The sequence below is a fragment of the Lotus japonicus genome, chromosome 2 (assembly GCF_012489685.1).
Source record: "Lotus japonicus ecotype B-129 chromosome 2, LjGifu_v1.2".
In the NCBI taxonomy this organism is placed as follows: domain Eukaryota; kingdom Viridiplantae; phylum Streptophyta; class Magnoliopsida; order Fabales; family Fabaceae; genus Lotus; species Lotus japonicus.
The window spans coordinates 48,282,899-48,304,449 of record NC_080042.1 but is presented as its reverse complement, the minus strand read 5'-3'; the positions used below and the strand labels follow the sequence as shown (position 1 = coordinate 48,304,449).

The 21,551-nt window shown below is 39.8% G+C and overlaps 2 protein-coding genes across 5 annotated transcripts; both read right to left on the bottom strand.

Annotated features, from left to right (window-relative positions):
• Nucleotides 1-592: 592 nt before the first annotated feature.
• Nucleotides 593-7,921, bottom strand: LOC130738186 (putative disease resistance RPP13-like protein 1). Of its 3 annotated transcripts, none has more exons than XM_057590119.1 (5): nt 4,126-7,921; nt 2,516-2,592; nt 2,094-2,398; nt 1,703-1,796; nt 593-1,590 (listed from the first exon to the last, which is right to left on the bottom strand). In XM_057590119.1, the coding sequence occupies exon 1, from the start codon at nt 7,782-7,784 to the stop codon at nt 4,143-4,145; it is 3,642 nt and encodes a 1,213-aa protein (XP_057446102.1). In that variant the 5' UTR covers nt 7,785-7,921; the 3' UTR covers nt 593-1,590; nt 1,703-1,796; nt 2,094-2,398; nt 2,516-2,592; nt 4,126-4,142. The 3 variants fall into 3 exon arrangements, with proteins under 3 accessions (XP_057446102.1, XP_057446103.1, XP_057446104.1); XM_057590120.1 differs by having other exon boundaries at nt 593-1,561; XM_057590121.1 differs by having other exon boundaries at nt 593-1,471.
• An 8,803-nt stretch (nt 7,922-16,724) lies between these two features.
• Nucleotides 16,725-21,135, bottom strand: LOC130738185 (uncharacterized). 2 transcript variants are annotated; one of them, XM_057590118.1, is made up of 6 exons: nt 19,074-21,135; nt 18,515-18,603; nt 18,358-18,447; nt 18,018-18,269; nt 17,909-17,941; nt 16,725-17,758 (listed from the first exon to the last, which is right to left on the bottom strand). In XM_057590118.1, exons 1-6 carry the CDS (start codon nt 20,668-20,670, stop codon nt 16,904-16,906), a joined length of 2,916 nt encoding a protein of 971 aa, XP_057446101.1. In that variant the 5' UTR covers nt 20,671-21,135; the 3' UTR covers nt 16,725-16,903. The 2 variants fall into 2 exon arrangements, with proteins under 2 accessions (XP_057446101.1, XP_057446100.1); XM_057590117.1 differs by having other exon boundaries at nt 16,725-17,941.
• Between the last annotated feature and the right edge of the window lie 416 nt (nt 21,136-21,551).

Below are 21,551 nucleotides of genomic sequence, written 5' to 3'. Positions count from 1 at the left end.
ATTAATTAGGGTTTTTTTTAATTTAAATGAAAAAGAAAATCAAATTCCACATAAGTTCATTCAACTGACGTGGTCATGCCACATGGGCCACCAGAGCTCCGGCGTTGACCCAGAGCTTCGGAGGGACCAAAACCAAATCTTTTGACAAAGGTTAGGGATTAAAACCCACATTTGCTCCGACGAGGGACGAAAACCAAGCATTTAGTAAAGGTTACGGACCAAAAACTTATTTAAGCCTTTATATTAATGCTTCTTGGACTGCTGAGTGCATGTGAAAGATGCTTAAAATATATACAGTTTAGAGATTCACAATGCAACCAACGTAACGTGAGACAGGCTTAAATTTCTAAAATAAATAAAAATAAAAAATAAAATCACCATTGCATAGTCAAACAAATCAAAAAATTCAGGCGAAAGAGGAGGAGAAGACTTAAAGACATCACTACAGGGTGATGATGTGTGGAACGTCATTCATTTTAAGTTGCATTATTAATCTAGAGGAGTGCACAATCCTAGAATAGAGGAGAGTTCTATCAATGTCACACACCCTGACACAATTTTTTGGCAAAAGTTCTGATCCACATTTCTCAAATAATGTCTCAAGCAAAAGTCATGTTGAATTACTTGTTTTCTCAGGTCAGCAACTATGAGAAGGAAATGAAATGAAGCACATGAGAACAAGTTGTGGCTGCCATTAGAAGGTTATTAAATAACTGTTGTCACTTGTCATATAAAGCATATACTCCCTCCGGTCCTATTTATAAGCATGAAAGAGAAGAAAAATCTTGGTCCTTTTTATAAGAACCAAATGAAAGTTTGAACTATATTAATTATTTTTTTCCAATGATGCCCTTATTAATTCTAACTTGTAAAATATGTCTCATTAATTATTCTCTCTCTTTCCCACTTTCCAACATGAATAACAAAGGGTAATTTTGGAAGTTTATTTTGATTCAAGACAAATTTAATGCATTTTATCTAATTTTACTACATTTCTTAAACTATGTGAATTTTTTTTTTGTTGCTTATAAATAGGACCGGAGGGAGTACATGTTATTAATATATAGTGCAACAGGGTGATAAGCAGAGTGGTTCTTTTGCAGTAGAAAGAGAGGAACTGAAAGCCTTCAATTTTTTTAGCGTGGGATTTTGTAGTATAAGTTTCACACACAGAATTTTCTTGACTTCCTTCCACAGTTCCACCCAGGTCTGATTTAGCAATCCCATTAAAATGGGGAAGATGAAAGACCTCAGTTCTCACCCAGAGGTCATGATTAATCCATTAACCCTCATGAGCTCTGGTCAAGATCCAAAATGCCTTGCATGAACTCATTCCTTAAGATGATTCCTGTGCTGCGAATCAGCGAATGTGCCCAAGCTTTGATGTTGGAAGTTTGATAGTCATCTTCACGAATGAATCTTTTTCCTCAAAAGCTTTGTGAATCTGTGATTATCTTTCTTGCACTTCATTCTAGTTTAGAAAACTGGTGTCAGTCATGGACTCGAGCGCACAGTGCAATGTAATGGGATTCACTCACTCCCTATAAACATTATGAACATCCTGCCCCACAGCAGCAAGTTCACAATTTCCTTCAATAATATATTCAAGGAAAAAGTAAAATTTCAAATATGTTCGGCTGGATAACTTATTAGCAGCAGTTAAAGGCATGAAAGCACTTTTCAATCATGTGTCGATACATACCTGATAACTGAGAGGCATGTCCAACTTTATCTGTAAACAGAGATAGGCTGGGAGCCTGGGACCATCCCTGTCAGTTTGAAGTTTGAACCAAGACCTGGATGAAAGCAAAAATATTTCATGCTTCAACAAGAGCAATTTTTAAACATAAAATATCAACCAAACAAAATTCAAAAATTCAGACATATTATTTTCAGTTATCTATCAATATATACCTCAGGTCAGGAGTATGGCCCAGAGAAGCGACATTTAGGAAATTCTTCTGACTTGTACATATATTTTGTTAAATTTAAATTATCTAAACATTGTTGTTATGAATACTTATGATGCATCATGATTCGTGACGGTGTGACTAAAAAGTCTGTATCATTATAAACATTAGATGAATACTTACAGAATAAGTAGCTAAATGGCTTGGTGTACTTATTACTTGTCCAGTTGTCCCTATCAGCTAAATCATGGCTTAAAGCCTGTATTCTCAAGAAGTTGCAACTGCTACAGCCCAAGAAGTGCCATTATCATCTTTCTAAATGATTCAAGTACTGACAAATGCAGAAATGCCCCGAGAAAATTTAGAGCATAAAGTGGAAAGAGAGTTGGGAGAAGGAAAATCCTTAAAGAAGGAAGTTTCCAAATACAGCAAGCTTGGCATTTCCAGCTGAATTGACAAGCAAGTTTCCCACATTGATGTCCCAAATCCTAATTTATATAAGAGAATAGAAGGAATAAGCAAGCTAACAAGTAGTCAAAACTTAAACACCATTCTAATTAACAGTTTCCTTTGAGAAACACTTTTATAAATATCTCAGTGTATACCTGGAAAGCATGCCCCAAAGAAACAGTAGCTAGCCAGAGCTAAGCAGAGATTCATCCCTATCAGTTCTAACAAAATCCTACACAAAAGCAAAAAAATTCATCCACCGCCACGAGCAATTTTTAAAAACATAATATAAAACAAAGAAAATTAACAGTAGTTGTTATGAATTAATTAATATAAATGCCATTGTATCCCCAGCATGTATAACCATAGGAAGTGACATCTATATTTTTCTAAAAATCCAAAGTATGCCCCAAAAGTTAAAAAATATAAAGACATGAAATTTGGCTCCAATGCTATACACAGCTTTGAACAAACAAATCCTTCGTCCCGACATCAGCTGGAATTATCAAGATACAGGTCCTAGCTTTATGAACACAGAGTAACTCTTGATATTTAATAAATTTCAGAGCAAAATAAAAAGGGTAAAAAGAATAAAATTGGGATTATCATCAGCATGGAGAATGATCAGCAAAGTGCATCAAACAAGTTTCACACACAACATTAATGGAAGACCCACGAGGAACAATAAAATGTAAGCTTAGAAAGGAAAGAAACATATTTTTGTTCATATTGCAGACATATTTTGGCAATTTTCCTAGAGTAATAGTCAAGAATAAGATATAAATTTCACGTTATATTAATTATCTACAGTGTTGGGCCCATAACCCACAGGTCTCTGGTATCAGAGCCTATCCTAGATCCATTTGTTGTGGAGACCTCTCATATTATGGCCAAACAAACGTTTATAAACTTCAAAAGAATCCTAACCTATTCCAAACAGCTAAGTCATTATCATTATATTCTTTGTCTAAATCATTCCTCTGTCTTCTTGTTGGAAGCAATCTTCCATCAATCTTCATACAATACCTTGATTTCCCCATTCTTTAACCCTGGACAATCAGGCTTACCCTCATTGACACATGGTTTCTGAGGTGTCCTTCCAGCTGACCTAGGTATTCACAAATGTATGGGAACTTGATTTCCCCATTCTTGATTTCCCCATTCTTTGTCCCCATTCTTAATGTTTTTCTCATTTGAAGCAGGAGAGACATGTTCCAAATATATTAGATTTTATCTATGTTGACAAGCATACAAATGTATGGGAACTTATAATTCGGTTCTAAGTGGTTAATTACTGATGGCTTCCAAGTCATAAACATTGATATCATACTACCATATACTAAAGAACGAGGTTGGAACCTCCAGCTGGTTATGAACTTGGCTTTCTAAAAATGAAAAAAAGAGAAAAATAGTAAAAGAACCTTATAGCATTTGAACAGTATCACTGTATTAGACAATCATGGAAGAAGTATTCAAGTGAAAAATACCAGGCATCGACATGAAGTATGATGCTAGCTATTTGAATTTCAGGAATCATCACGAATACAAATGAATAACATATGCCGTAGCTAACTAAACCCATACCTAATTGATAAAATATTCACCACATATAGAAAATGACATGAAAGGAAACACATGCTTGACTCAAACTCATGAAAAACGTTTATTTTTCAAAATGGTCTACGTAAACTCGTGCTGCAAAATAGCTTTGTTTCTTCTAGAGAAGATAATGAAGAAAGTCAGTCAGTTAGAGCAGAACAATTACCTTTTGATGATCCCAGGTCATGAATCTTGTGTCCAATCAACGGCAATGCGGCGGATGTGGGAAATTTTGGGCCAAATTTGAGGGTGCTTCATGATGCACCGTTCTTCCAGCAAAGGACATCTATAGATGCGCAGTTCAGTTAGAGAGGCAGGTAGCCCTTCTCCCTCCATATTTTTCAGCTTTGGGCAATCTGAAATTACTAATTTTTTTAGGGAGGTGAGGTGGAGAAGCCCCTTGCAATCCAACGTCTCCAGACTGGACAATTCAAGTAGCTCTAAAGACACAATGGAGGGAGGCAACAAATCCTCTCCCGGGTAGGACTTAATACCATCACATGGACCGCGGATGAAGACAAAGGTAAGCATGTCCATGGATGGCCATGCTAGTGATATCAATTTCTCACAATCGGTGATGTGAATTTCTCTCAAGCTGGACGAGGCACCTTCAGGAAATGACTCAACTCTTGGGCAGTTATGAATCCATAATTCTTTTAACTTTGGGAGAAGAGTATTCATCCGACAAGGCAATGAGTTTAACTTGTCGCAATCTGAAACGACGATGCGAGTCAAGCTTGGCGCAGCCAATCCTTCTCCTGCCAGTGATACTAAATTGGGGCACCTGTTGATCTCAAGGTCTTGCAAATTTTGAAGAGAAACATCCCGCAACTGTGACACTGAAAGAGATTCCAGATTTTCACAGTCTGAGATGTATAGATCTTTGAGATTTGGAAATGTCTCCAGTGGGAAACACTTGAGTGAATCACAGCTGCTGTGCATTTCCAGGAACTCTAGTTGTAACTCGTGCGTCTGTTTCTGCTTAGGGAATTCTAGTTTTCTAAAATTCTTTATATCCAGAGTCTTTAGTGAAGCAGGAAAGCAATCCCCTGGAAATGACATCACGGACGAACAATCACATAATCTCAAATATTCTATGGTAAGTGGTGACTCTTGCAAGACTACTTTATTGGCTTTAACTATCTTTAGATGCCACATGACAGGAGCCCTTAAGAGCAAACAGACAAGTTGCTCGCAATCTTCAATTTCAAGTGTTTCTAAAGCAGGGAGGTCACTTGGCAAATCTCCCCTCAGTTTTGGACAATTTTTTATATTGAGATGCTTAAGTCGAGGAAAAGCATGTCCCTCAAAAGAACTCCACACCTCCCAACAAAGCATACGTTCAAAATTTAGAGATTCAAGGGAGGGAAAGGGTGTCAGCCAAGAGGATTTATGATTCATAAAAAAACTGGAATCAATAATCTCTAACCCATTCAAGTCTGACAGATACAGGTGCTTGAGAGACGGTAGATGTCCAAGTGACGGAAGGATACAACAATTCTTGCAAGAAGACAGTCTTAGACTATTCATATTGTGATAGTAAGAACTTCCAAGCCAATCTGGAAACTTGGTACCCCTATATCCAATTATGTCCAAGTATTGTAGATTTCGGTGAGGCTGTAAGTTGCAAAGTATATTCATTTCTGTTTCAGAATTAATACAATCCTCATTGGAAGACCACAGCAACTCTAAACTGTTAATGTGCTTCTTATCCATCATTCTTGCCTCCAACGCTTCACTACCATTGGCGACATTCTCCAATTTCTTAACTGAAAGAAATCCATGAAGATTTGAAAGCCCTCCCAGTTCCTTGATCTTGACCTCTTCATCCTTGCCCACAATATAGTAAGGTAAGTGTTGTAACTGGTTTAGTTTGCCCATTCCTTTGGGCATCTTCTTTATAGGAGTTTCATCAATACCAAGACGGCGCAGCTTTAGCAGATTTTGCATGCCACTGGGTAGCATAGTCAGCTCATAACAATAATCCAGCTTCAATGTTTGCAGATTATACAAATTACACAATGACTCTGGCAATGACTTTATATATGTTGTTGAGAAATCCAAATAACGCAAATGGAGCAATGTGCCTGCAGAATAGGGTAATACAATGGGATTGTAGAAAGCACGAACTGATAACACTCTCAAGTACTTAAGCTTCAATAGCTCAGTATGTAGTGCCTCTTCCACCGGTTTACTACATTTGGTTAACAATAGTGTTCTTAAAGATTTGGCTCTATCAAAAGCTTCAAAGCCTTCCAAGAGTGGACAATAGAAATGACGTGTCTTGTCATTAATTTTGATTTCTTCCCCAGGTCCTTCTAATCGAGAGTAGAATTCTCCACCAAGCAAAGTCACTAAATCATGCATGAGATCATGCATTACAAAAGACATTGACTCTCTCCATGGAGTATTTGAGCGTTGAAGAAATGAACTTGACACTAAATCATCAAAACACTCATAACCAACTTCTTCTAATGTTTTTCTCGTTTTTGGTGGAGGTAATAGATCTTCAGCCATCCATAACAAGATTAATTCATCTTCCACAAATTCATAATCCTTGGGAAACAATGAACAGTAAACAAAGCAACGTTTCAAATGTGGAGGAAGATAGTTATAACTAATTCTCAATGCTGGAATAATCTTACTTTCACTTTCAGATAATTCCCAAATATCACTATTCAATATATTAGTCCAATCCCGAATATCATGCTTTCTTTGCAATAAACTTCCAAGCGACTGTGCTGCTAAAGGCAACCCCTTACACTTCTTCACAATCATCCTACCAATTTTTTCTAGAGATACTGCATTCTCACCAAACGCTGAAGAAAGACATGCATGGTTCGCAAACACAAACCAACAATCCCCATCCGATAGTTGGTTTAGATAGTAAGGGCAGACTGTTTGGACAATAGAAGCAACCTTTTCACTACGGGTTGTTACAAGAATTTTGCTCCCCCTAATCCCTCGTAGCAAAGATTTTCTAAGAAGATTCCAATTAACATAATCCTCAATCCAAACATCATCCAGAATAATTAAGAATTTTTGCACCCTCAAATTTTCCAGCAAATTTTCTTGAAGTAAATTTAGATCATTCATTTCACAAGTTCTTTTAGTGAGTGCTTCTGTTAAAGTTTTTGTAACCCTCAAAATATCAAATGCTTCAGAAACACAAACCCATGCTTTGAAATCAAAGTTACAAATTTGCTTCAAATTGTCATCATTGTACACCATTTGAGCTAGAGTAGTCTTCCCGACGCCACCCATGCCCACAATAGGGATCACAGATACTTCCTCACTTTCATCCAACAGTAGCTTCATTATGGCCTTCTTGTCTCCATCCCTTCCAAATATGTGAAATCCATCTTGCAGAGATGTTGACGGAGTTCTAGACGATAAGTTCTCGTTTGCAATCTCTCTGAGATCAAGACTCTCTTTGAGTTTTAAGATAGACTCTAATCGATCAACTATGTCTTCCAACCTACTTACCATCTCCCTATCTTGCACATTGAAAAGGCGAGAGAACAAGTTAGTTACCTCCTTTTGAGTTGAAGCTTTGGTAGAAACTTCATCCAAAAAGTCATCAGCCATGTAAACAGCATCTTTGAGATCATCTAGCCATTTGTTTACATTAGCATCTCGGATTTGTTTCTTCTCAGCATCGTTAAGCACAGCTGCAACCACTTTCAGAGTAGTCTCCAGCCTTTGAAGCAACTTGGGGTCAAGCTTCTTCCCTCGGATGAAATTGATAACCTCAGGTGAAGCCAGCTTGTGGAAAATCACCTCAAAGAATGCACTGAGGAAAGCTCCACCCACTGCTGCTGCCATGTTCACAAGATGACAAGAACAAGTGTCAAGATTACAAGTCAGAGAAGAGAGAGACAACCAGGAAATAATTGCTTGCAGTCTAGTCTGTGCTCTGAATTCACATATCAAGAGTACTTATCCGTATAGCGTGGTGGTATTAATTTCTTTTCTATTATTATTGAGTGAATGCTCAATTTCGTCTATAGCGTCATCGGGCATGTTAGTCCCCATAAGTTAATCTCATGAGATAAAACTTCAGTCAAATTAGTCTTTGTGATCAATCGACATTTGATACAATAAGAAATCGGGAGATATTTCTTTCTTCTAACAACTAACTTGTCTCACACTCAGTAAAAAAATTGAGCATTCACTCAAAAGATTTTTTTTTTCTAATTGGACAACGAATTGACTTCACGTGTAAACACACAGTTTGTGAGATAGGTTCCGTGCATAATCAGCTTGTCTTTTTCCCGCAAGATATTTCCTTCACATTAACTTTTTACACTTTTTTCTTATTTTAACCGCTGAGTGCTTCAAAAATGGCGGCACAAGACAAATCATGGTTTAATAATTTAATTTATTTTATATTTATGGGCAACAAGTTTTTCAATTTAACAAAAAATGGGCTTACTCACCGTAATAGCAGAAAGCAAAGCGGAAGCTTCCACCGCCGGAATCAGCTAGTTCATCGCCGGAAACAACTAGTTCAATGTGTCCTCGCCGGTCGTGGAAACAGAACAGGAACGATGAGTGGCGAGGTAGAAGAAAACTCGATGATTGAGTTAGTCTTCACTTCACGAAACTCGGAAGCAACAACTCATCATTGCATCCATCGCCGCAAGCAACTCTTCCCGGCTGATTCCATCGAACTTCCGCCGTGTAGACCAGGGTAAAACTCGAAATGGTGATGCACCGGCGGCGGGATTCGCCGGCTGTGGAGGTTGCGGAGGACATGTAAAGTTCCAGAGAGATGTCAGATGAGTGGGAGAGATTAGATTAAGGTTTTAAAATATAAAATGAAGAAAATAAAAGGATTTATTTACAATTAAAACATATTTTTCAGTTGAACCGTTTAGTTTTCAGTTGAAGGCGATGGGGCCAAAAAAACTACCCCTTCATTCTAAGGTAATGCACATAAAATTTTGGATTGTTGATGTCACTCTCCTCTCATGTAGTTTCATCTCCCTTTTTACACGTGTTTACACCAAATTTTGGTAAAACAAATAGAGAATCCAAGGATCAATCTGGGACTGGATTCGAGTCCTCTTGGGTTCTTTGGTGAAAACGTTTGAGTGTCAATTCCAGATTTTTTTCATGAAGAACAGGATAAAGTAAAGAAATTGAAACAAGTAAAGAAAAATAAAAGAGAAAAAAGAAGAAAAGATGAAATAGTATGAATTGAAATGCAAAGTAAATGAGATTACACCACAATCATGCTCATGATCTCCTAATTGCCATTTGTCTTTGTGATTGACTTGTTGGCTTTCAGAGTCTAGGAGCCTAAATGTGTGAAATCTCATTTACTTTGCATTTCAATTCATACTATTTCATCTTTTCTTCTTTTTTCTCTTTTATTTTTCTTTACTTGTTTCAATTTCTTTACTTTATCCTGTTCTTCATGAAAAAAATCTGGAATTGACACTCAAACGTTTTCACCAAAGAACCCAAGAGGACTCGAATCCAGTCCCAGATTGATCCTTGGATTCTCTATTTGTTTTACCAAAATTTGGTGTAAACAAATTGGCACGCCCAGTGGGACCTCTTTGTGAAAATAGTTGTTGAATTCGGTTATCATTCAAACTTACTTAACCCACGTTTATGCGTTTAAGAAGTGGAAGACTAGTAAGTATGGCGAATGGTAGATCGAGAAGTGGTAATTCCCCTCCCGCGAATACTGGACCTTCGGCAAATCAAACCGGAAATCCCGGTGCTGGAGTGAATGTTGAGGGAAATGCCTTGAACTCTGGAACGGCACAGGCAACAACGACCAATGTGGCCGAAAATGTTATACCTGTGATGACGCAAGCGGCTACAGTGCCCTCTCCGACGACTCCAGTCGTATCACAAATGGTTGCTGGGGCATCTCGCCCTCAACCGGTGAACATGCCGGTGAATCCGCCATTTGGGATGCCTCCAGGGTTAGTGGCTGGAGTAGGGACATTTCCTGCCATATATTCAGATAACGTAATGTCAGTCGGATCCCCGAGGAATCAACACCAGGCTTCGGCCTCTAACGTCGGGGGTCGAAATAATATTTATCCTCAGGGGATGGCAGGGGCGAGTGTCAACCATTTAGGGACTTCGTTGACAAATACCTCTGTTAACGTATTGAGGCAACAAATGGATGATAGTAACCACGAAATGGTGAATATGTTGGCCCAACAAATAGGAACTGTGTTTAATCCTTTAATCCAAAACACGAATGAGTCGTATCAGCAGTTGACGAGACAAATGGGTCGAATTGCTGACGCTTTTGGAGTCCCTCGAAACGAGGTGGCGAATCCTGTGGGGGTAGCGGCGAATAATGCCGTCGAAATAAATGCGGTTCCTCAGAATGTTCCGCTTCAAGCAAATGCCGAAGTGGCGGTAGTGCAAGGTCGAAATCAATTGGATAACCTTGGTGGCCAAATGCCTCTGAACATTGAAAATCCTATCTTAATAAATCGAAATATGGATGCGGATAGGGTAGTCGAGAGAGTTAGACAAAATAACGTTAGGGGGCATCAAAATATAGCAGGCATAGTCGAACAGTTATTGAACCAACATGGATTCAATGTGGGTTATGCAAATCGACCCCATTTTGCTTCGGCTTTCTCCGAATTCGTCCTGCAAACAGAATTGCCTAGAGGATGGAAAGTTCCTAAGTTCACCAAGTTCTCGGGGGATACTGGAGAGTCGACAGTCGAACATATCGCTAGGTACCAAATAGAAGCAGGGGATATAGCAAATAATGAGAACCTGAAGATGAAATATTTTCCGAGCTCTTTGACTAAAAATGCTTTTACTTGGTTTACTACTTTGTTGCCTAATTCAATCCATAATTGGGCTCAGTTAGAGAGAGTTTTTCACGAACAGTTCTTCAGGGGTGAGTCGAAAGTCAGTCTGAAGGAATTGGCCAGCGTGAAAAGAAAATTCAAAGAAACCATAGATGATTACTTGAATAGGTTCAGACAAATGAAGTCGAAGTGCTTCACTCAGGTCCCAGAACATGAGTTAGTCGAAATGGCGGCTGGCGGCCTAGACTACTCAATTCGTAAGAAGATAGATACCCAACATCTTAGGGACATGGCTCAATTGGCTGACAGGGTCAGACAGATTGAAAATTTGAAGCTCGAAAAAGAAAAATTTAATAGAGTTCCCAAGAAGGGTAAAGTTGCGTTCGTCGAAAGTTGCGAATATGAAGTCGATTATGACTCTTATCCAGGCAACTGTGATGATATCGAACAGCAGGAGGTTGATGTGGCCGAATTGGTATCAGGACCTCCTTATGTTTGTAGGATGTTAAAACCCTATGAATCTAAAAATGCGGAAACAAACAAAGGTGTTGGTAAATTTCCTGTGAAAGCGTATAATTTCGATGTTACTAAATGCGACGCGATTTATGATATTCTGTTAAAAGATGGTCAAATTAAAGTATCTCCTGATCAAAAAGAAGTACCTTTCGACCAAAGGAAAGGAAAAAAGTTTTGCAAGTTTCATAATGTATTCAGTCACTGGACTAATAATTGTGTACGTTTCAGGGATCTGGTGCAAACTGCAATCAAAGAAGGACGGCTCAAGTTCGAGGAAAAGGATAAGGCTGCTATGAAGATTGATTCTGACCCAATGCAAATTGGCAACGCCAATTACGTCGAGCCAGCCGGGATAATGATGGTTGAGTTGTCTGATTTGAATCAGGTTGCTACTGGAGGAGATGATATCGAAGCTGTGGGGCCTACTCCAGGGATGGAGAAGGTCGAATTGTCTGAAGAGGGAATGGATGCTCCTTCCGTGGAAGAAGATGTCGAAACCGCTAAGAAGATGGTTTACCCTCGGTCGGAGGAAAGCCTGTTGGAATTCCTGCAGCGTTGCCAAAAGTCTTACTCTGAAGTGATGTTGTGCCCAAGGTGCAGTGTCGTGTTTGACAAGGTGGCTGCTCAAGCTATAGAAGATGCTGAAATCAAGAAACGCCGCGCAGTAATACCGGAAAGGCCTCCTAGTTTTGGGTCCAGAGGACGAGCTGATTCTCCCTTCATAAGGGGAAGGGGATCTTTTGGGTTCGGAAGAGGGCGTGGTCGAACTTATATGCCACCAAGTCGAGTTCCGTTCAACAAGTGGATGGCAAGGAGTCAGGCGCCTCACCCTAAGGTTAAGGTGGTCGAATTGGGAAGTGGGTCTGCCTATATGGATAATTCTCGAAATCATAAGAATTATACCTATGTCCCAAGGCCGTATCTAGGTCGAAACCCAATGACAAAAACTCAATGGAGGCGTCACCAGAGGGAGAAAGCCTTTGAGGCAGGCCAATCCAGTTCTGAGAGGCCAGTCAAGTACCAACTTTTGGGCCAAAGTGGTGGGGCTCCTATGGTTCCTATTCAGGTGATTAAGCAGAGTATGAAGAATGCTGGGAATTGGGTGACTACTAACCAGGCAAAAGGGAAAGAGGAACAGTCTGAAGATGTCGAAATGAAGGACAACTTTGAAATGTTGGAGTCTGAGTTTGAGTCCATGTGCAGCTTAGTCTCGATCCTTCCAGAAGAGTTCGATGTGAAAACTGAAATCACTGATGATGAAGAGGATTACTACGTCGAGGAGGATGATGACAATCCACTGTGCTATTATGTGATGACTAAAGGAGGAATCGAAGATGATTGTGCTGTTTTCAAGAAACCAGATATGGAGATGAAGAAGCATTTGAAACCGCTTTTTGTGTGGGCCCGCATTGAAGGAGTAGGCGTCAATAAAGTCTTGGTTGATGGCGGAGCCGCCATAAATTTGATGCCAAAGTTTCTGCTTAAGAAGATTGGGAAATCTGTCGAGGATTTGCAACCTCATAACATGATGTTGACTGATTACGAGGGAAAAACTTCTAAGTCTTTGGGAATGTTATTGGTGGACACCACAATTGGTACTGTTTCTCGACCTACTCTGTTCGTGGTAGTGCCATCGAAAGCAAACTACAATCTGTTGCTAGGACGAGAATGGATTCATGGGGTGGGAGCTGTGCCGTCCTCCCTTCATCAAAAGCTGTCAATTTGGAGGCCAGATGGGGTGGTCGAAAATGTTGATGCTGACCAGAGTTACTACAAAGCTGAAGTGGAGTTTGTTGACCGAAAGAATTTCGAGAAGCGGATGGCAAACATTGCTCCGTATGTATCAGAAGGAAAAGAACACATGGAAGGTTCCACTAGTTATGCGATGAATCTTCATCCGGAGTACGGATTTCTTTGGAATAAAAACTTTCGTGCTCAGAATGCCACTGGAGAGTGGCAAATCGTTGAATTAGATGATTGAGTCGAGCGTAGCTCGAATATCGGCCTATGCGGCCGAGATGAGAATAAAGACGGCCTTGGAGGCCGAACAATATATAGGAACGGCAAAGGAAGCCGAATATGAAGAAATTTGCAAACCGGAGGAGTGCCTAGATTTGGATCATTTTAATGAAGACAGATCAAAACCGGTTCTTGATTGTATATATGATGATGAACCCCTTGGATTCGAGCAATCTTTAGATCCCATGTTAAAAATGCAGGCTCAGGATCCTTTGGAGGAGGTTGATTTAGGAGATGGGACTAAGAAAAGGCCGACGTATGTAAGTTCGTTGATCGATTCGGGTTTTAAGAATCGGATTGTTAGTTTGTTGCAGGAATACAAAGATTGTTTCGCATGGGATTATGACGAAATGCCGGGTTTAAGCCGGGAGTTAGTGGAGTTGAAGTTACCAATTCGGCCTGGTAGGAAACCAGTGAAGCAAGCCCCAAGGAGATTCGCCCCGGAGGTGTTCTCAAAGATAAAAGAGGAAGTGGAGCGCTTACTTGGAGCAAAGTTCATACGAACAGCCAGGTATGTCGATTGGTTAGCTAATGTAGTTCCTGTACTTAAGAAAAATGGTAAAATGAGGGTTTGCATAGATTATAGAGATTTAAATTCGGCTACGCCGAAAGATGAATATCCCATGCCTGTGGCCGAAATGATGGTAGATTCTGCCGCAGGAAATGAATATTTAAGTTTACTGGATGGATATTCGGGGTATAACCAAATTTACATTGCAGAGGATGATGTGTCGAAGACTGCATTTCGGTGTCCAGGGGCACTAGGAACATATGAATGGGTGGTGATGCCGTTCGGTCTTAAAAATGCCGGTGCAACTTATCAGAGGGTAATGAACACTATCTTTCATGAATATATTGAGAAATTTATGCAAGTGTATATCGATGATATTGTAGTAAAGTCAAAATCTCAGGATGTTCATATCGAACATCTTAAGTTGTCATTTGAAAAAATGAGAAAGTACGGTTTGAAAATGAACCCACTCAAGTGTGCCTTTGGTGTAATTGCAGGGCAATTTCTGGGATTCATTGTTCATAAGAAGGGCATTGAAATCGACCAGAATAAGGCGAAAGCAATCTTCGATACTCAACCACCGTCGAATAAAAAACAGTTACAATCTTTGTTGGGCAAAGTCAATTTCTTGAGAAGGTTTATCATGGATCTAAGCGGGAAAACCAAGGTATTCTCCACATTGCTTCGACTTAAGAAAGAACAAGAGTTTCAATGGATGGAAGAACATCAGAAGGCGTTTGAGGAAATAAAAGCCAGCCTAACAACGGCACCAGTCATGGCTCCTCTCATTCGTGGAAAACCAATGAAACTCTACATTTCGGCATCAGAGGAAACTATTGGCAGTGTGTTGGCTCAAGATGATGAAGATGGAATCGAAAGGGCTATATATTATTTGAGCCGAATCCTTAATGATGCCGAAACTAGATATAGTTTAGTAGAAAAATTGTGTTTATGTTTGTATTTTTCATGTACTAAACTTAAGTACTATATCAAACCTATTGATGTAACCGTTATTTCCCATTATGATATAATAAAGCATATGCTGTTCAAACCCATTCTTCATAGTCGAATTGGAAAGTGGGCGTTGGCCCTTACTGAGTTTTCTTTAAGTTATCAACATTTAAGGGCTATGAAAGGCCAAGTAATAGCTGATTTTTTGGTTGATCATAGTGGGTCGAAAGAACAGGAGACGGTGGTGACGTTGAAACCTTGGGAAATGTATTTCGATGGTTCGAGGCATAAGAAGGGGACCGGGATAGGTATCTTGGTAATTTCACCCCAAGGAATCCCGACAAAAATTAAGTTGGGCATCGAAGGTGAGTGTTCGAATAATGAGGCAGAGTATGAAGCTTTATTGATTGGGCTCGAAACGGCTCTAAACTTGGGGGCTAGAGAGCTCTTAATTCGTGGAGATTCAGAGTTGGTTATTAAGCAACTAACTGGTGAATACCAATGCGTTAGTGAGAATTTAATGAAATATCATTCGAAAGCAGTTAAAATGTTAAGAAGTTTTGATGAAGTCGAATTATGTCATATCCCTAGGATCGAGAATGCTGAAGCGAATGTTTTGGCACAAATTGCGTCAGGTTACCGGCTACCTCGGAAAAAGTTTAAAGAGCTAGTAAAGGTCAAAAGAAAGTTTATTCCTAGTTTTAAAGAAAGGAAAGTGGAGTTCGAGCAGGAGGTATTGGTTATTAGTAATTTGGATGACAGTGATTGGAGGAAACCTGTTGTGAAATACTTGCAAAACCCAAACGCACCAATAGATCGAAGAACAAAGTATCGAGCTCTAAGTTACTTGATTTTGGATGACGAATTGTTTAAAAAAGGGGTGAATGAAGTTTTACTAAAGTGCCTAAGTGAAGAAGAAGCGTTTCGGGCAGTCAAGGCCGTTCATGATGGTATGTGTGGGGCGCATCAGGCTGGCCATAAGATGAAGTGGACATTGTTTCGACAAGGAGTATATTGGCCAAGTATGTTAAAAGATTGCATTGAATATGCCAAATCTTGCGCCGAATGTCAGAAGCATGCTGGCATCCAACATGTACCGGCAAGTGAGTTACACTCGATCGTGAAACCCTGGCCATTTAGGGGTTGGGCGTTGGATTTGATAGGTCAAATACATCCTTCTTCGTCTAAACAACATGACTATATAATAGTGGCTATCGATTACTTCACTAAATGGGTCGAGGCCATTCCGCTGAGAGGCGTCGACCAAGATACGGTTATTAGTTTTATTCAAGAACACATAGTATTTAGATATGGGATCCCTGAGACGTTAACTACTGACCAAGGGTCAGTATTTACTGGGAGGAAAATGGCTCAGTTTGCTGAGGATTTTGGAATAAAACTGTTAACTTCAACGCCATATTATGCTCAGGCGAATGGACAAGTCGAAGCAGCTAATAAAGTTTTAATTAACTTGGTTAAGAAACACATTAGTCAAAAGCCGAGAAGGTGGCATGAAACTTTGAGTCAAGTTTTATGGGCTTATCGAAATTCGCCCAAAGAGGCCACTGGAGTAACTCCTTTTCGACTTACGTACGGGCATGAGTCAGTTTTACCGATCGAAATATGCTTACAGTCCGTTAGAATTCAAAGGCAATTCGAGATTCCGTGTGATGATTATTGGAATATGATGTATGACGAGTTAATTGAATTGGACGAAGAAAGATTAAATGCTTTAGAAGTTATGATTCGACAAAAAGAACGAATTACTAAAAGTTATAATAAAAAAGTCAAGTTTAAGGCATTTAGCGTTGGAGACTTAGTTTGGAAAGTGATCCTTCCAATGGACAAAAAAGATCGAGCATACGGAAAATGGGCCCCTAAATGGGAAGGGCCATTTAAAGTGATTAAGTGTTATTCAAACAACGCGTATTCGATTGAGGAAATTGGAACGATTGCTCGAATATTGACGATAAATGGAAAATACTTAAAAAGGTTTAAGCCAGCGATTCATGAGATAAAGATTGATATAGAAATGTAGTGCATAAGCTGAAAATAAATATGGCGAAAACGCTATTAGAGAGTACATAGGGAAATAAAGTGGCACAGGCGCCATGTAAAAAAAAACATGATCAATAGAAATAAGAAGACTAAAATGGTGGAGTGGCTTTCATGGGAGCATATCGACCCTTGAGTTTCTTAAGTCGCTTGTCAACCTTCGCCTTCTTGTTTTGAAGCTCAGAAATTTCGCCTTCAAGCCGATTCTTGTCTTTCACGTGAGAAATGGCCTTGGCAGCAACTTCGGTTTTTTGTTTCTTGAACTTGGCCAGATTGGCTTTGAGGGATTTTTCCTGTTGTTGAAGTTCGGCAATCTGTTTCAAAATTTCATTCAGTTGCATCGAGTCAGCTTCTTCGAGTAATTTGATGGAATCCACTTCGGTTTTAGCTTGGTCGAATGATTCAGCTGCTTGTGTGCACTCAGTGAATTTGGAGGCTAAGTCTTGACCGACAAGTTTGGCTTGGTCAAGGGTCGAGAGTGATTCGTCAAGAAACTCTTGTAATTCTTGAATGCCCTTTTCTTGTTGATCAGTGAGGTCCTCATTGCCAAGGTCAGCGATAAGTTGCTTAATTTCTCGGCCTAAGTTAGGATTCGAGTTGAGGGCAGAGAATAGATCTTGCTCGAACGTAAGAGATCGCAGCTTGTTGATCATGGTGGTGGCAGTGTTCAGAGTGCTTGTGCCTTCGTTTTGCATAGATGATTCTTGGCTTCGACTGGTGCTAAGAGAGACTTGACCGCTGATGAGTTGCTCAAGGGCTAATACTGGGTCATCCATAGCAAGAGCGTCAAAGTCTTCGATAGGAATGGACTGAGGAGACTTCTTGCCAGCAACAGGGCTCGAAACCTCAAGGGCTTTTTCTTGGGTCTTCGAAACTTTGGCAATGGGTGAAGGGATAGGCTGACGGTCTTCATCAGTATCTGACTTTTCGGCCGAAGCACCAAGGTCCTGCGTAAAGGACTCATTGTCAGATGAAACATAACTAACTATTCGACCAGAAGGATATTGAATTCGTAATGGTTGAAAGTTTAAAAAGTCATCAAGACTTTGGCAGTCAGAAGAACTGGAATCAGAAGAGTTCGAAGACAAATGGATTACTTGAGGAGGGGGCTTTGGTTTCGAGGAATTGTCCTGAAGAAGAATGCAAAAGGTAAGTACAAGGATTAAGGGATAACCAAGAAAAGAGTGTTGAACGAAAAATACTTACTTGTTCTTGCTGAGTTTTGGTCGGAGAAGAAGCTCCCGAACTTTCGCTTTGAGAGGAGCCAGAATCTTCTTGGTCAGTTTCTGCTTGTTGCTCCTCTTGATTCGGCTCAGCCCCGGCACGTTTCTTTGCAGAAGAGATCGGTGGATTCTCTTCGTTAATGTCCGAGGCTTTAGAGTTAGCATTGTCTTGTGCAGCTTCATCTGGATCGACAGTCTTGGAAGAAATGTTCTCGTCTTCAGGAATTGGGTCTACCTGCAAAATATAAGGAAAGAAGATGAGTAAAAAAAAAAAAAAAAAAAAAAAAAAAAAAAAAAATGAGAAGGGTAGAAGATAAGATTACCAAAGTTCTTTCTGAGTCGTCCTTTTCGGACGAAATTCTTATTTTCTTTCGAGCATCCGAAGTCGAGCTTTGAGAACCTCTCTTTCGAGCCTGGAAAATATATAAGATATGGATTTGGAGTTGAATAAAGGGTAAAACAACACATTAACGAATATACCTTAGGGACGTTCTTTTGTTGAACTGGAATGCCTGTTGAATTGTCGGAACCTTCGTCTTCCTTACATGGAACCTTGGGTATTGGTTCGGCTGAAGGAAAAGGGGTATAAGTGCGAGAATAAAGGAAAAAGAACAAAAGTAAGACGAGTCTATCTAACCTTGATGAATTTGTGTAAGGACTTGGACGTGACATGAGTTAACATGAATGTGTCCGGGGTAGTTGTGCAAGAAATATTTAGTCGAAGTAACCCTTTTCGGAAGTGGTAAAAGACTTTGTATAAAACATTTGTATGTAAAATGGTCGAGCCACTTTGGGTAAATAACAGGTAAAGCCAAAGCCATGTCACTGGTAGGAAAAGCTGGAAATTTTGGACAATAATGTCGAAGAGTGTAAACATATTTATCCACAAAAGGGGGAAAAAGTTTAATTTTTAAAACTTTGGCTTTGACCTTTTCTTTTAAAACTTCCGCCGCTTCCGAAAGGGTTAAATTCAATCGACCTGGAAGATAAACAGTTTTGAAGAATCTCTGAAATGACTGGATTTCTTTGATGAGCATACCTCGAGTTTTCTTTGTAGCCTTTTTCTGCACAGATTGAAGAGCTTCAGTCATCTTTCCAATACAAACTCCTAAGGTGGTCTGAATAGACTTGTAGTAGGTCGACCACCAAACTTCAAATTCTTTAGTGCAATAAAAGGATGGTTCGAAAGACAGAGGTTCAAGACGAAGAGCAGACGTCTTTTTGTCATAATAGTTGAGGGCTTCATAAAAAGAGTCGACATCTTTGTCGCAAAACCCTTCGTTGCAAATGGCATCCTTTTTTGAGAAAAGAGGGATAGGAACGATTTGACATAGGCCGAATTGTCTAGCCACAAGCTGAGGCTGGTAACCCAACACGTTCACCTCAGATTTTTTGAAACCAAGGGGAAGAACTTGAGGTCGGAAAAATTCCCTCCAGATGCTAATACTTTCAAGTTGTTCGCCCGGAGATTCGCATGGGAAAGGTCGGACAAGCCATTTGGGACCAGTAGTTGGAGCAGCAAATGGAGCAAGGTCGGGAGTAAAAGAGGTCATTTCCATAAAAGCAGTAAAAAACTCACGGAAAGTGGTTTCTGGATCGACTTTATCTTTGGAAGGAGTCAAGCAATTAAGTCGAAAAGCAGCAATAGAAGTCGAGACATTTTGTGGACTTGGAGTTGAGAGTTTGGTCTCAAATATGGCATTTAGCCAAAGTTGAAGAAACCATAGAGGTCCAGCAAAAAGGATGTTTTTCTCGGCTCCAGAGGGCTTCTGAAGAGAAGTGATGGCTTGACTCAAAGAAAGGTAAAGTTCGCCTAATAAAACTTTACCTAAACAGACGTCGGTACCTTCGTGCAGAAGTTGAGCAAGAAGCACAAATTTCTGAGGAACTTGAAGAGACTTGGAACAAAGGAAGAAAGCAGAAAGCCAGAACAACAAGAAAGCTACATGTTCCGAGTCGGAAACATTTGCAGAGGTCTTGTCGTGGTTTCTCAGAATGAAGCTTTTGTAAGTTAGATGGTTATAGTCTAATTTGATTTCTTTCTTAACAGGCCGGTCGAATGTAAAAGAAGAACCTGTAGGTCGAAGACCGGCAATAGCAGCTACATCTAAGAGAGTAGGGGTAATCATTCCCTGAGGAGTATGAAAGGTATTGGTCGAACGCTCCCAAAAGAAGAAAGAACTGGCTAACATTGCTGGATGGTAGACAATTTTCGACCTAGATAATTGGATTATGTCAAAAATCCCTAAAGTTTTCCAGAAATCTCCTTTCACTTTCTCGACTTTGTTTAACCATTCAATGTAGGGATTCGTTTTCACTGGAGGTGAAGAACGGAAAGCTCGAGGGGGGTCACCTAAAAAGGACAGATTGTAGGAATCCCTAAAGGCCAAGATTTTCTCATCCGGTAAAGGTGAAGGAAAGAATGCAGATGCATTTCTTGGGAAAGTAGTTTGGTAAGGTCCTAGATATGCATGCAACTTATCACCAATGGAGAAGGGAATAAGTACCTGGGAATTCCAGATCTTAATCTTTTCTTCTTCATTGGGAGGTTCTGGAACAAAGGTCCTCCCTTCAACTTCAATGGGTTTTAAAAGAGAAACCGCAGACGGAACCTGAGAAGAGGATGTGGAAGTCATGATGGTGGCCGGCGAACTGGAAGATGATGATGATGCAATGATGAAGATGGTGAAAGCTCGCGCAAACCGAAATGGTTCCGGTAGAGCTTTGGAATATCAAGGAGTTGCAAGGTTTTGGAAATGGGTTTTTCTTTTTCAGAGAGAAAAGCTAGAGGTTGAAGATGAAGTAGAAGTGGGAAGGTTTTTCCACCTATTTATAAGACTTAAGTCTGGGTAAGATGAGCGGTTGAGATTAGACCGGATGCCAAAACTTTGTTCAATGAAATTTAGTTCAATCCGTTTGAATTCTGAGTGGGGTATGGCAGTTTCTACCTTTTGGTTTCTCTTGAAGGACGTGTCTGACATGATTAGACATTTATGATAGTGGAGTGTGGAAGTTGCTAAAGGTTAAAAGAGACTTTTGTTTTGTCAGGAATGGAAAAGGAAAAAACTGACATTTAGTGTTGGGTCGAAATCATGTGAGACGAAAATATCATTTTTCTGATCGAATAAATGATATTTTGGGGGGCATCTGTTGACTACACAATTTTATATAATTTCGACCTATGTTGCATAATTTCGACCTATGAAGTCGAAAGTAAGGAGACTCAAGAAAATTTACCAAGTGCTAAATGACTTCGGCTGGAAAGTATTTTTTTTCGAGATGTGAAGAATCCATTACGGGAGGCCGGTTGTTTTGAAGACAGTTCGCGAAAGACACGTAAGGAGCAAAAAGGGACACGTGTAGGACGAAGACATATTCAGAAGACACTTGTAATGGTTTTATCAATTGACCGTTAGAAGTCAGTTACATTTTTAAGTCTATAAATAGCAGGTTTGTAGAAAGAATAGGGGTTCACAATCTTTACTCGAAAATTCTCAAGTGCTTACAATCAATCACA

Coding starts and splice junctions, on each gene's coding strand:
- LOC130738186 (XM_057590119.1), bottom strand. CDS start 7,784: ATGGCAGCAGCAGTGGGTGGAGCTTTCCTCAGTGCATTCTTTGAGGTG.
- LOC130738185 (XM_057590117.1), bottom strand. CDS start 20,670: ATGACTTCCACATCCTCTTCTCAGGTTCCGTCTGCGGTTTCTCTTTTA. Junction 18,448..18,514: donor AACAAAAGAACGTCCCTAAG/GTATATTCGTTA, acceptor TATATTTTCCAG/GCTCGAAAGAGAGGTTCTCA. Junction 17,942..18,017: donor CCAAAACTCAGCAAGAACAA/GTAAGTATTTTT, acceptor ATTCTTCTTCAG/GACAATTCCTCGAAACCAAA.